This window comes from Ruditapes philippinarum, unplaced genomic scaffold (genome assembly GCF_026571515.1).
Source record: "Ruditapes philippinarum isolate M1 unplaced genomic scaffold, ASM2657151v2 ctg68_1_1_1_1, whole genome shotgun sequence".
Lineage (NCBI taxonomy): Eukaryota > Metazoa > Mollusca > Bivalvia > Venerida > Veneridae > Ruditapes > Ruditapes philippinarum.
The window spans coordinates 66,609-78,785 of record NW_026860464.1 but is presented as its reverse complement, the minus strand read 5'-3'; the positions used below and the strand labels follow the sequence as shown (position 1 = coordinate 78,785).

Genomic DNA, 12,177 nt, shown 5'->3' with positions numbered 1-12,177 from the left:
ATGAAATGAATATTTCTTTTACATAAATTCAAACAATGTAACTTACAAATAACATAGGAGAAATGTTAAACAATTTTATACATTCATATATATGTGTATTACAAACAATAGCAAACAACAACAAAAACATAACCAATCATATCATATAAATGCTATTACAAACAATAGCAAACAACAACAAAAAAAAATCAATCATATCATATAAATGTTAAATTTAAAATACTGCAAATAACAGTTTTAGACACGTGAAAGTGCATCAGGGATCAAATTATCTTTCCCTTTAATGTGTCTAATGTCAAGACTATATTCTTGCAAAAATAAGCTCCACCTCAACAACCTTTGATTTTTGTTTTTAAGTTTATGCAAGAAAGTGAGGGGATTGTGATCACTAAAGACAACAACAGGCAACTTTGAAGAAGTTAGATAAACTTCAAAATGCTGAATAGCAAGAATAAGAGCAAGGCACTCTTTCTCTATAGTAGAGTAATTTTTCTGATGTTCATTAAACTTTTTAGAAAAGTAACAAACAGGATGGTCAACACCATTGTTGTCTTCTTGGATCAATACACTTCCAGCACCTATGTCACTAGCATCTACAGCTAACTTAAAGTTTTTATTAAAATCTGGTGCCAAGAGAACTGGTGCACTCTTAAGTATGGCTTTAAGGCTGTCAAATGCCATTTGACACTTGTCATTCCAAATGAATTTGTTTCTTTTCTTTAGCAAATTTGTCAATGGTTCTGCAATAACCGAAAAATTATTACAAAATTTACGATAATACCCTGCCATACCAAGAAATCGCATCAGTTGTCTTTTACAAGTTGGCACAGGAAATTCAGAGATAGCTTTGACCTTAGCTTCTATTGGTTTTACTTTACCCTGTCCCACTACATGTCCTAAAAATGTTAAAATTGCATGACAAAATTCACTTTTTGCAAGATTAACTGTCAATTTAGCATCACTAAGTCGGTCGAAGAATGCTCTTATAGTTGTGAGATGTTCCTCCCATTCATCAGAGTAGATGATTGCGTCATCAATGTATGCGTCACATCCGTGTAGACCAGATATTACCATGTTTATAAGCCTCTGAAAAGTTGCTGGTGAGTTTTTCATACCAAATGGCATGACTTTATATTGATATAAGCCGTCTGGTGTTACAAAGGCTGATATTTCTTTAGCTCTATCAGTAAGTGGAACTTGCCAGAATCCTTTTAGAAGATCAAACTTTGTTACATACTTTGCTTTTCCAATTTTGTCAATACAGTCATCAATTCTTGGTATAGGAAATGAATCAGTTTTTGTTACAGAGTTCACTTTACGATAATCTGTACACATTCTATATGTTCCATTTGATTTCGGTACCAGAATACATGGAGAGCTGTAATTGCTTTGACTTGGTTCAATAAAGTCATTATCCAATAAATACTGAACTTCTTGTCTTAGGTACTTTTGTTTTACAGGATTTGTTCTATATGGATGCTGTTTTATTGGTTCAGAGTTTTCAAGAATGACGTCATGATGTATTTTGTCAGTTCGTGTGGGAATATCAGGAAATAAGTGTTCATATTCATAAATAAGCTGTTTCAGTTCATCTCGTTTCGACGGTTCTAAGTGAGCAAGTTTTTCATCCAGATTTTTCAGAATATCAGAGTTTTCAAGCTTCGCTGAACCAGGATCAGACTTTTCAAAATTTTCACACCTATTAGATTCAATTGAACATTGATTTTGTGGAACAGAGTTTACAAAAGATATAGGTTTACTAATTTTGCTATCTCTGTCAAAATATTCTTTTAACATATTTATGTGACACATTTGTTTTTGCTTTCGCCTCCCAGGAGTATTAATAATATAATTAAGATCACTGACTTTCTTTTCAATAGTATAAGGACCAAAGTATCTGGCCTGTAATGGTTTTCCAGTTATAGGTAAAAGAGCAAGTACTCTATCACCAGGGTTAAAACTTCTTTCCTGAGCATTCTCATCATACCTTGATTTCATTTTACTTTGTGTTGATTTTAAATTAAGTCTAGCTAACTCACATGCATTAGTCAACCTATTTCGAAAATCTGATACATACTGAAGCAAATTTAAAGAAATGTTATCTTCAGACAGGAATTTCTCTTTTAGAAGTTTTAAGGGTCCTCGGACAGTGTGACCAAATACTAATTCAAAAGGGCTGAAGCCAAGAGATTCCTGAACAGATTCTCTTACAGCAAATAACAATAAATGGATGCCTTCATCCCAGTCTTTTTCAGTGTCAAAACAATATGACCTAATCATATTTTTCAGAGTCTGGTGAAATCTTTCTAAAGCACCTTGACTTTCAGGGTGATAGGCTGAAGACCTATATTGAGTAATACCTAACTCGTGCATGACCTGCTGGAAAATACCAGACATAAAGTTTGACCCTTGATCAGACTGTACTGACTTAGGTAAACCAACAAATGTGAAAAACTTCACAAGAGCCTTGACAATAGTTTTGGCTTTAATATTCCTTAAAGGAATAGCTTCAGGGAAGCGCGTAGAAGCACACATTATAGTTAATAAGTACTGAGAACCTGATTTAGTTTTTGGTAATGGACCTACACAGTCAATAATAACTCTATTAAAAGGTTCATCAAATACAGGAATAGGCTGTAAATGAGCTTTAGGTATTGTCTGATTAGGTTTTCCAACCATCTGACAAGTATGACAAGATTTACAGTACCTAGATACATCTGCTTTAAGGCCAGGCCAATAAAAATGACTGAGAATTTTATGGTAGGTTTTATTAACACCTAAATGACCTGCCATGGGTGTTTCATGAGCCAAGCTTAATATTTCCTGGCGATATGATTTAGGGACCACAATTTGGTGATTAACAGTCCACTCCTCTTCAGCAGGGACATCGGGCGGTCGCCATTTTCTCATTAAAATCCCATTCTTTTCATAATAACAAACAGGGACTTGTAAAGCTTCATCTTCACTAAAAGCCTTTTGAAAAAGGACTGAAATCTCAGGATCATTTTGTTGTTCCTGGATAAGCTGTGACCTTGACAGCGTGTCATGACCTTGATCTTTAGATCTTGGTGTAGAAAAGTCAGATATTGAAAAATCTGTCTGAGTTTCAGGCAGAGTAGGAGTGTGAGAAAAATTTATTTCATTATCAAAAGACTGACCTATAAAAGTATCAGCTAAGTCAATATCTGAACAATAATTATCTTCTTGAATGGCCTTCTTAGCCATAGCTCGAGTAACTGCACATGAAGGGTAAAGGTCAGGAATTTCCTGCTCAATGGGGTCAGGTATCTGATCCACACAAGGAGTGTCAGTTACAAGTGGATTAACCACTACCTTATCTCCAGCTAAGTCATTACCTAGCAATAAATGAACACCTTTAAAGGGTAAGAAAGATCTTATACCTACAGCCACCGGCCCAGTTACCAAATCTGAGGACAAATAAATATTATGGAGAGGGACATTAGAAAAACCACATTCTACACCCTGAATAAGGACACTAGATCCAGAAGAAGTCTTCTCAGAAAAAGGCAGTGTATCTGCTAAAATAAGAGATTGAGAAGCTCCTGTGTCTCTTAAAATCTTAATAGGAGTAGGTGGGCAAGTATCACCGATAAGTGACACGGAACCTTCCGAAAGGAATGGTTCATAAATCTCCATTATAGAATCAGACTTGGGTTCTTTGACCTTCAAAATTGCATTGTTATCAATACAAGACTGAGGTTCAGACCTTGAAGTGGTAAGACCTGTGGGTTTGGCCTCATCACGTTGCTGTTGCCTCCTTTTTAAGGTAAAGCAATCAGAAATAAGATGTCCAGTTTTCTTGCAATAATTGCATGTAGGACGAGATAAGGGATTATGACCTTTATGTTCATCAGATGACTTTGGTCTGGGAGTATTTGACTGACTAGATGAGCCAGATAAATTACCAGAACTGAACTTGGAATTAAAATGTGAGGGTGTGGACTTCCCTTTATTTAAAAATGAGACTTTGTGGGTTAAAGAATAATCATTAGCTAGACGGGCAGTTTCTTCCAAAGTTTCTACCTGTTTTTCATCTAAGAAAGATTTAACATCAGAGTGAATGCAACGTTTAAACTCTTCAACTAACATGAGCTGTCTGAGCTTTTCATGATTTTTATTAATTTTCTTAGATAGACACCACCGATCAAAAAGTTGTTCTTTTTCTCTTGCAAATTCGACATGGGTTTGACCAATTTCTTTCTTAGAATTTCTGAATTTTTGCCTGTAGGCCTCTGGTACTAACTCATAACCTTTCAGAATTAATTCTTTTACATTATCATAATTAGAGCTTTGTTCGACAGTAAGTTGTGTATAGATTTCACGAGCTTTACCAATTAAGACGCTCTGTAAAAGTAATGTCCAGTGCTCTATTGGCCATTTTAAATTTTCAGCAACCTTTTCAAAATGAAGAAAATACTTATCAACTTCTTTTTCTTGGAAAGGTGGAACAAGCCTAATATTTTTAGTGACATCAAATTTTGAATTTATTCTATGTTCAAACTGATTTGTTCTCTCTTTGATTTCTAATTCTCTCATTCTTAACTGAAATTCTCTCTCTTCTCTATCTTTTTCTAATTTTCTCTCTTCTCTTTCTTTTTCAAACTGCCTTTCCCTTTCTTTTTCTTCCCTTTCTTTTTCTAACTGTCTTTCTTCCCTTTCTTTTTCTTCCCTTTCTTTTTCTAACTGTCTTTCTTCCCTTTCTTTTTCAAACTGCATTTTTTCTAGTTCAAATTTAAATTGTAATTCAAGCTCTTTTATCTTTATTTCAGAAATTTCAGAGTGCTTTTCAACAATCTGAGAAAGTGCATCTTCTCCAAAAATATCTTCATCCACAAAATAATGAATCAGAAGATTTTTAATTTCTTGTTTACGCATTGAAGATTTAATTTCTAATAAATTATACTTTTTTGCAAGATCGAGCAAATCAGTTTTCTTAGCCAAATCTAATACCTCCTGGGAAGGGTCAGCTACAAACTTTTCTAAATTAAAAGACATGACTGCTTGCTGCTGGTTTTAAACTCAGAAAGTGATGTGTTTCAAAAATTTCAAAATGAAAGGTACACTTAATAGAACAACTATGATATCAACTCAGATGAGTAAATACGGTAATAATAAAATGTAAAATAAATGGTAATAATTTCCAATAATGTAGCCAAAAAGAAATATTCAATCCCGGACGAGCCCCCAATTTCTGTTACGAGCCAGGCGTAACGAGAAAGAAAAGCCAGCAACAAACTTGTAACAATAACAAATTTATTACAGAAAAATTATTAAAGAAAAATAAAATAACAAATTATCTTTACAAATACCTGAAGTCCAAATAAAAATTACAAATGTCTAGTCTGATCCTGGAATGATCCTTTTTCAATAGCACAGTTAAATCCAAGTTAAATCCAAGAACACTTTAGAATAAATTCCCACAATAAAATCCACAAGAATAATTAATAATCCAAGCTCCAATAAATCACTTAATTTCCAAGTTGAATAATACTCCAAATATATTGATGACTTAAAAGATCACTGATGACTAAAATGGTAACTGATGACTTAAAGATAAGAGTTATGAAAAATGTCTCCTTATATATATTAACTAAGAAGTTTCTAGAATAGTCTTCCATTTACTACAGTAATCATAATCTAGCAACTTCAACAATAAAGATCATTCCAGAACTTTCTATCTAAATATAATGCATGAGTTTTCCACAACAGTTAAGAACGTTCTAGTACATACATGTAGTTTATGTTCTAAAAATAGAACAATGACAATATTGGAAATACCAACTGGTCAGATATAATCTATATACATGTAATATGTTGCATACATAACACTTTTATTACCAAATTTGTTTAAGTTTATTACATAATAAATAGTTTATTTACTGTGAATTTTAGCCGACATACATCTGTTAATGGCGAAATTTTGGACCACGAGCTTTATTTGTTTGAAAATCAAATAAATGTCAATATAGAAGCTTTCCTGAATTGTCATGAAAATCCGCAAATTACACCAGTTTTCACCACGGAGTTGCAGAGAACAACATTTCATTCCATTGAACGTAAAACAAAGGTATGTGTAATAGAAAGTATATTTAATTGTTGTTTCCTTCTATTATTGAAATTCAAATTATGGAATTCCTATGCAACACAGATATGTTTAAAAATAATAGAGATATAAACTATGAAATTATTTCATATTAAAGAAGCAGTTGAATGACATCATCGAGAGAGATCTCAAGGAAATTGAAGAAAACGGCAACATGGAAGACGCATATGTTTTTAAAAATAAGTGGATTAAAGTTAAAAGTAAGTAATTTAAGTTAAGAGTTTCAAAGATAAATCACATTTAATACAAACGTAATTAAAATGAATTTCATAATAATTTATTAATGCATTAAACATTTACATATTAAATTTTCTTAAATGATTTTATATGTTGAGGACAATAAAATTTCACTTTATCTAAGTCACTTTCTTTTTTGACAACAAACCCGGTACAAATGGAATGGCACCAGTAAGTACACGATTCAAACTCGCAGTTTACCCAGATGTCTTTCTTCCCCTTTCTCATATTTTCTTTTCCACAGACTTTACAATTCTCCTCTTCTGCCTGATAATATATTGATGAAAACTGTTTATCACACATCAATTATTTTATATATATTTAAAATTTACATCGACATCATATCACTATAATAGATAATAAATAATTATTTTTAACCAATCATAATTATATAAAATGTTATAAATAGTTTTGGTTATACAGAAAATTGCATTGTGAACTAAATTTCTAAATGTACATGTACAACTTATAAAATATGTATATATTATACAAGAATATTTGATTAAAAACCAAAAAGTCCTTACACTAGCATCATCATCTTTGCTGGTGTTAGATTGTGGTGGGTCAGGATACACCAAAAAATCAATATCTGCATGAGATGTTGAAGGAGTATTCACATCCTTGGATACATCTGTGTTGTCTAAAGGGAAAGAAATTTTATAAATATTAATCATATTACTTTTGAGATTATGTTTATTTTTAATTTGAATATGAGTATTATGTAATTATGAAATATAAAAAATACTATGTTAAAAATATATTTATGTTTATGCTCCTCCTCCTCATCAACATCATTGAATATCAGTTTTTGAATAATTAGTTATAATTACCAATACTATCCTCCCAGTTGTCAGTTCTCAAACACCCTTGCCGTCCCGACTCTGTTTTGTATGTTAGCTGCATTTGAGTGTTTGTTAATTTGGACAATTGTTTAATCTTAAAATAAACAAAGATAATCGTTTAAAAGAAACATTCATTTTAGGTCGGCCAAAACAAGAAATGCTTCAATTTTATAAAGAAATGGTTGCTTCTATAGAAAGTTCAAAGGCAGATTCAAATTACATTTCCGATGGTATAAAACTTTTGTTATAATTTTTCTTTATAATTTTAAGGCATAATATATGTTGTTAAAGCCTCTTCTAATTATGTATTGTAATACAACAAATGTAGTAAGAAAACAGAATAATCTTGTTAACAATAATTTTGTTTACCTTTTGTTGAATTGTTTTTAACCTTTTGCTCAATGTATTCGATCTTGCACAGCCATCCTCCAGATAATTTGTTGTCACTATTTTACCGGTATGATGGTGTTTGGCTCGACAATCCTGCCCCACCTTATTTTTTCCTGGGTTGAACGTTTTTCCCTTAAAATTGTAAACAAAGTTTGTAAATGATAAACGTATTTTTTTACAGGTAAATTAATACTCTACACACATGATTTACATAAAAAACAAAACAATACTGTTGTGTTTGTTTGAATCAAAATGCTATTGTTATAGGAAAAAGCAATTCTATATAATGTAAAATAAATGAAGCAAATACAAAGAATTAAATATTTCAGATGACAGTAGTGAGGACGATAATTCTTAACGATGTAACCAAAGGAAGAAGGTATAACATATTTCACAACCTACCATTATGGACACCTCGTATATAAGCTGCACGAAATTCACGTGTAGTTGTAGTCAATATTTAAGATACCGAATTGCTATTTGGCGAAAAAATGTGTAACAAGTATCCTCAGAAATAATGAATTTAAAATTTGGAAATTATTTTGGACACACACTGTACGTTTGTTACTATTTTTAGACGGCTTCAGATGCTGATTATGATTAACAAATATTTTGAAAAAAATAATTCGTTCGGTCTTTTTCATTCACTTCCGGGACGGCTCCAGTGAAATTTCAAGTTACGAAACGAAGAAATAAGAGTTATTTAGATGCAGGTGACTTTTTTAAAAGTAAATTTAATTTTCCCCTCCAACTTTTTAAAGTGTGGGCGCAAAAATGTCGGAGTCTATGTTTCCAATTACGTTTCAAGTGTTGGGGCGGATAGTTGGGTATATTGGATATGGCTTTCGTGTCGTTTTTTTAAAAACTTTTTGACATTTTCTTTTGTTCTTTTTTAGCCCAAGGGGTTTTTATAGCTCAAAGATATATACCCATGGGAAAAATTTTTCCCCAGCGATTAAGGGAAAACTTTCCTTCAAAACTGTTTTCCGTTTAAAATAAAAGAAAAAATTACTACTTTTTGAGAAAAAGTCCTCAAAAAATTTCCCCTTGCAAATCCAAAAAATCGTCAAAAAGATTTATTTAAAAAATCATATTTAAATTTTTTTTTAAATTCACCAAACTTTCTTTTTGAAAGTTGGGTGACTCACTTTTTACATTTTCGTTGAAAGATCTGAAGTTAATTCAATTCCAGCATTCAAAGTGCAAAGGTGAGTAATTTTAGTCATTTTTATATTCTTCTGTATAGATTAGGGGAAAATATGTCAGTAGATAGATTTAATTGACCACCAATCAATCGATTATGCAGATGACAAAATGTGTCATATAATTTCGCGATTTTAAACTCAATTTTGAATGAAGTAATCCTTAAAAAAGAGTTTATCTTTTACTCACTGTTCTACATTGCTTCCTTTTGTACAATTGTCTAAAATGACACAGAATTAACCACACATCTTACTGAGTATTTAAAAAAAATGTGTATGCACAAGTTATGTAATTTTTTCTTTCTACGGAAGCGTGTTGTGACCAAAATCACGAAAATCTAGGGATATTTTTAAAATGTTAAATTTGACTTATTTCAAAGAGTTGGCATGTTTTTTGAATTGTGGAAATCATAATTAAAACAAATAATATGTTAACTTGATGTAAACAACGTTTTTTGTAATACATTTTAATGCATTTTTAAGCGAAATGATAATATTCAAGCATGTTATATGTTATATTACACCCAATAGGGTGTAATCAAGCTAAAACTATTACCTATTAATGAGGAAGTTGTTACTGGAACTTTATACATTATTTTTACTTCTTAACAGAAGACATGGATTTAAAAACCCAAATTATTATGCCAATTATTTTATTTTTTTGTAGGCTCAATCATATCATATGCATCTGAGAGTATGGGGTTATAGCAAATCAAAAGATAATTGAGCGTATTCACTTGAAATATTGTGAAATAATTTTAAATGTTAGAGCCAATACAAGCAATGTTCGTATATACGGCGAACTCGGTCGTTCCCATTGTATATAAATTGATACGTAAGAATATTTTAATTAAATTTTACGGATGACATATGAATTAAGTTTATCTGATTGTTATAAATGGAAAAAAATGGGTATCAAATGTTAAAGAAATGCTAGATATGTATGGTTTATCCGAATACTTTTTTGAAAATAATATCGTAGATCGTAAATTATTTCCAAAAATATTTAAAAAGAGTTACTGATAATCATATACAAATATTGCATTCATCTGTTGAAAATGATTTTGTTTTATAACTTTGTGTAGCTTGATAATCTACCCTCATGATACCAGTGGCAGTTGTATGTATATTTATAGTAATGTTTTCCATGTTGTTGTCAGCAATCATAGAACAGTTGTTGTATTGTTGTATATTTAGTTAGAAGATGGATAGACACATGACTTCTACACAAGGGGTAATGGGATGCGAGAGAAAAAATGGCTTTTTACGTAGATATATCTAATTGAATGTGTCTTTCAGGTTTGTTAATACAACAGAAATTGATATATCAACACAAATTTACATCATTGTTTTACAGCATGATTATAATTAATGCACATACAAAAGAGTTTGCTCATACCAACATTTTCTCAGGCGTTTTCCCTGTTATATCATATTATATCATTTCAATACTATTTCTTTTTAATCTCTTTTTGATAATGATTTATGGACTTTATATATCTTATTTTCAGAGAAAGGGCTAAACATAGTATGGGATGGTTGATTGCAGAAGACAATATTTAGCGAGAGTCCAGCCTTTTATATTTTGGCGAACATAAATCAATACGTTAATTGAATGTGGCAAGAATTTTCCATATATCCAAGTTCGGAGAGGTTAAATGAGTTATTTTTGAAAAGATCCAGCATTTTTGAAAAGCAATTTACAGGTAAATCAAAGAAAAACCCTCTATATCTTTAATACACAGTTGGTGTACCAGATTCAATTTTGTGTGCTACTGCATATATAACTTTTCTTAAGGGAATTCAGTTTTCTTACATTCTCGGAATTACTAAGATCAGAGATTTGTTTTGTTTGTTTTTATGTCACATCAACACTTTACAGGTCATATAATAACTTTCAAGCTTTACTGGTGAAGGAAAAAGTGTGACATAGGTATTGTTTTTAGCGCATAGAACCACCAATATTCTATAAGTCAGTTTGGGATAGCTATGTCAGATAATAGATTCCAAAACCCCGGCAGGACTCGAACCTACATCCTACATCGTTAACACCGTAAGAAGCAAGTGTTTTGAAGTCAGTGACCTTAATCACTCGACCAAAACTTCCAATTTAGTTATCTGTATGACAGTATAGGTGCCGTTTTGTTCAGTGTTTCCTACTTATATGGCACATTATGATTTTTCACACTTAGCGTTTCTTTCAGCCGATAGGAAATTTACACGCTTTAAATTTGTTATAACAATATACATGAAACCTATTTTCTGAAGAAGAAAGCTGGGGCAAGTTTTTGCTGAGGCTAAACGTGTCTCATTAATGTATGAATTATTTGTAGATAATTCAATATAAAAATATAAATCTAAAAGCACAATGCTATCTTGCTTTTCATAGTACCTACAGTTTCAGTTTGACATGAAGTTGTTTTATTATAAAAGCAGAATGCATAGTTCGAATTTTTATTTATCATATTATGTTGTAACATTTATTTTACAGATGCAAAACAATGTGTCTCTGTGAAAAGGGTATAGGCTAAAGGTTTCAACAGCACCGGCCGAAAAGTTGAGAATTGAACAAGGGCAGGGCAATATGTATATATACATGTGTAGCGTTGTCAGACTATATGGATAGTCGGGCCTCGGTGACAAAAATGATGAAATAACATTGTGTTTTTTCAGTGTCTTAACATTCAGAAGATTCATTTTATTTTAAAATGTCATTTTACAATAAATTTTTTTACAAAACTTCCATGGTAAAGTAAGTGCAATTTAGCATTGGTAAGATATTTACTTGAAGGATTGATTTTCAGAACACAAATGCAAATACAATGTATATAAATAATAATTATTCGTGTAAAATGTATTGCAATTTTGAATTATAATATGAATTTAGATAGATTCATACAACTTTATTCTTGGTAGAGCTATCTTGTAAGAATATTTAATGGAATCTGACTAAAAGTAAAAAAAAAATATTTTATCATTAGTGGGTGGGGTAATGTTTTATACCAGTCTAAATGATGATGTATAGATTATGCAGTGTTGCGACTTTTTGAATGTAATCAACATTGGTTGAAGTGATTTTGATTAAATAAAGCATGTTTGTGTATTAATGTGTTACTTTGTTAATGATCATATTTGCGTAGAATATCTGGGTTATTTAATTTCACAGGTTTTTCTAATTGAAAACACATGATTTCAAAACATGACATTTTTAGCATTTTATACTTCGAATTTTTTTGAAGACTTTTTTCTGTAGCAACACATATATAGTAGATAACAAATATGCAAATATCTTTTCTGAAGGAATTTGTTTGAGGTTGGGTCTTATTTTTGGCTAAAATGCCTAGCCTGATCCCCATCCTAATTCCAAGGATGGAACCAGAGA

General features: G+C 31.2%; 2 protein-coding genes across 2 annotated transcripts in view; one reads left to right on the top strand and one right to left on the bottom strand.

Moving 5' to 3' along the window:
• The window catches only part of LOC132760167 (uncharacterized), a 54,268-nt gene extending 46,210 nt beyond the window's left edge, over positions 1-8,058 (top strand). The window contains exons 7-10 of the mRNA XM_060752083.1: positions 5,914-6,088; positions 6,222-6,324; positions 7,344-7,433; positions 7,923-8,058. Of these exons, the coding sequence (XP_060608066.1) occupies positions 5,914-6,088; positions 6,222-6,324; positions 7,344-7,433; positions 7,923-7,951 (397 nt within the window). The 3' untranslated portion in view covers positions 7,952-8,058. The remainder of the gene's footprint in view (positions 1-5,913; positions 6,089-6,221; positions 6,325-7,343; positions 7,434-7,922) is intronic.
• LOC132760174 (uncharacterized) lies at positions 6,280-7,731 on the bottom strand. Its single transcript, XM_060752090.1, has 4 exons — positions 7,573-7,731; positions 7,192-7,297; positions 6,886-7,001; positions 6,280-6,628 (listed from the first exon to the last, which is right to left on the bottom strand). The coding sequence occupies exons 2-4, from the start codon at positions 7,262-7,264 to the stop codon at positions 6,428-6,430; spliced, it is 390 nt and encodes a 129-aa protein (XP_060608073.1). The 5' UTR covers positions 7,265-7,297; positions 7,573-7,731; the 3' UTR covers positions 6,280-6,427.
• Positions 8,059-12,177: the final 4,119 nt, after the last annotated feature.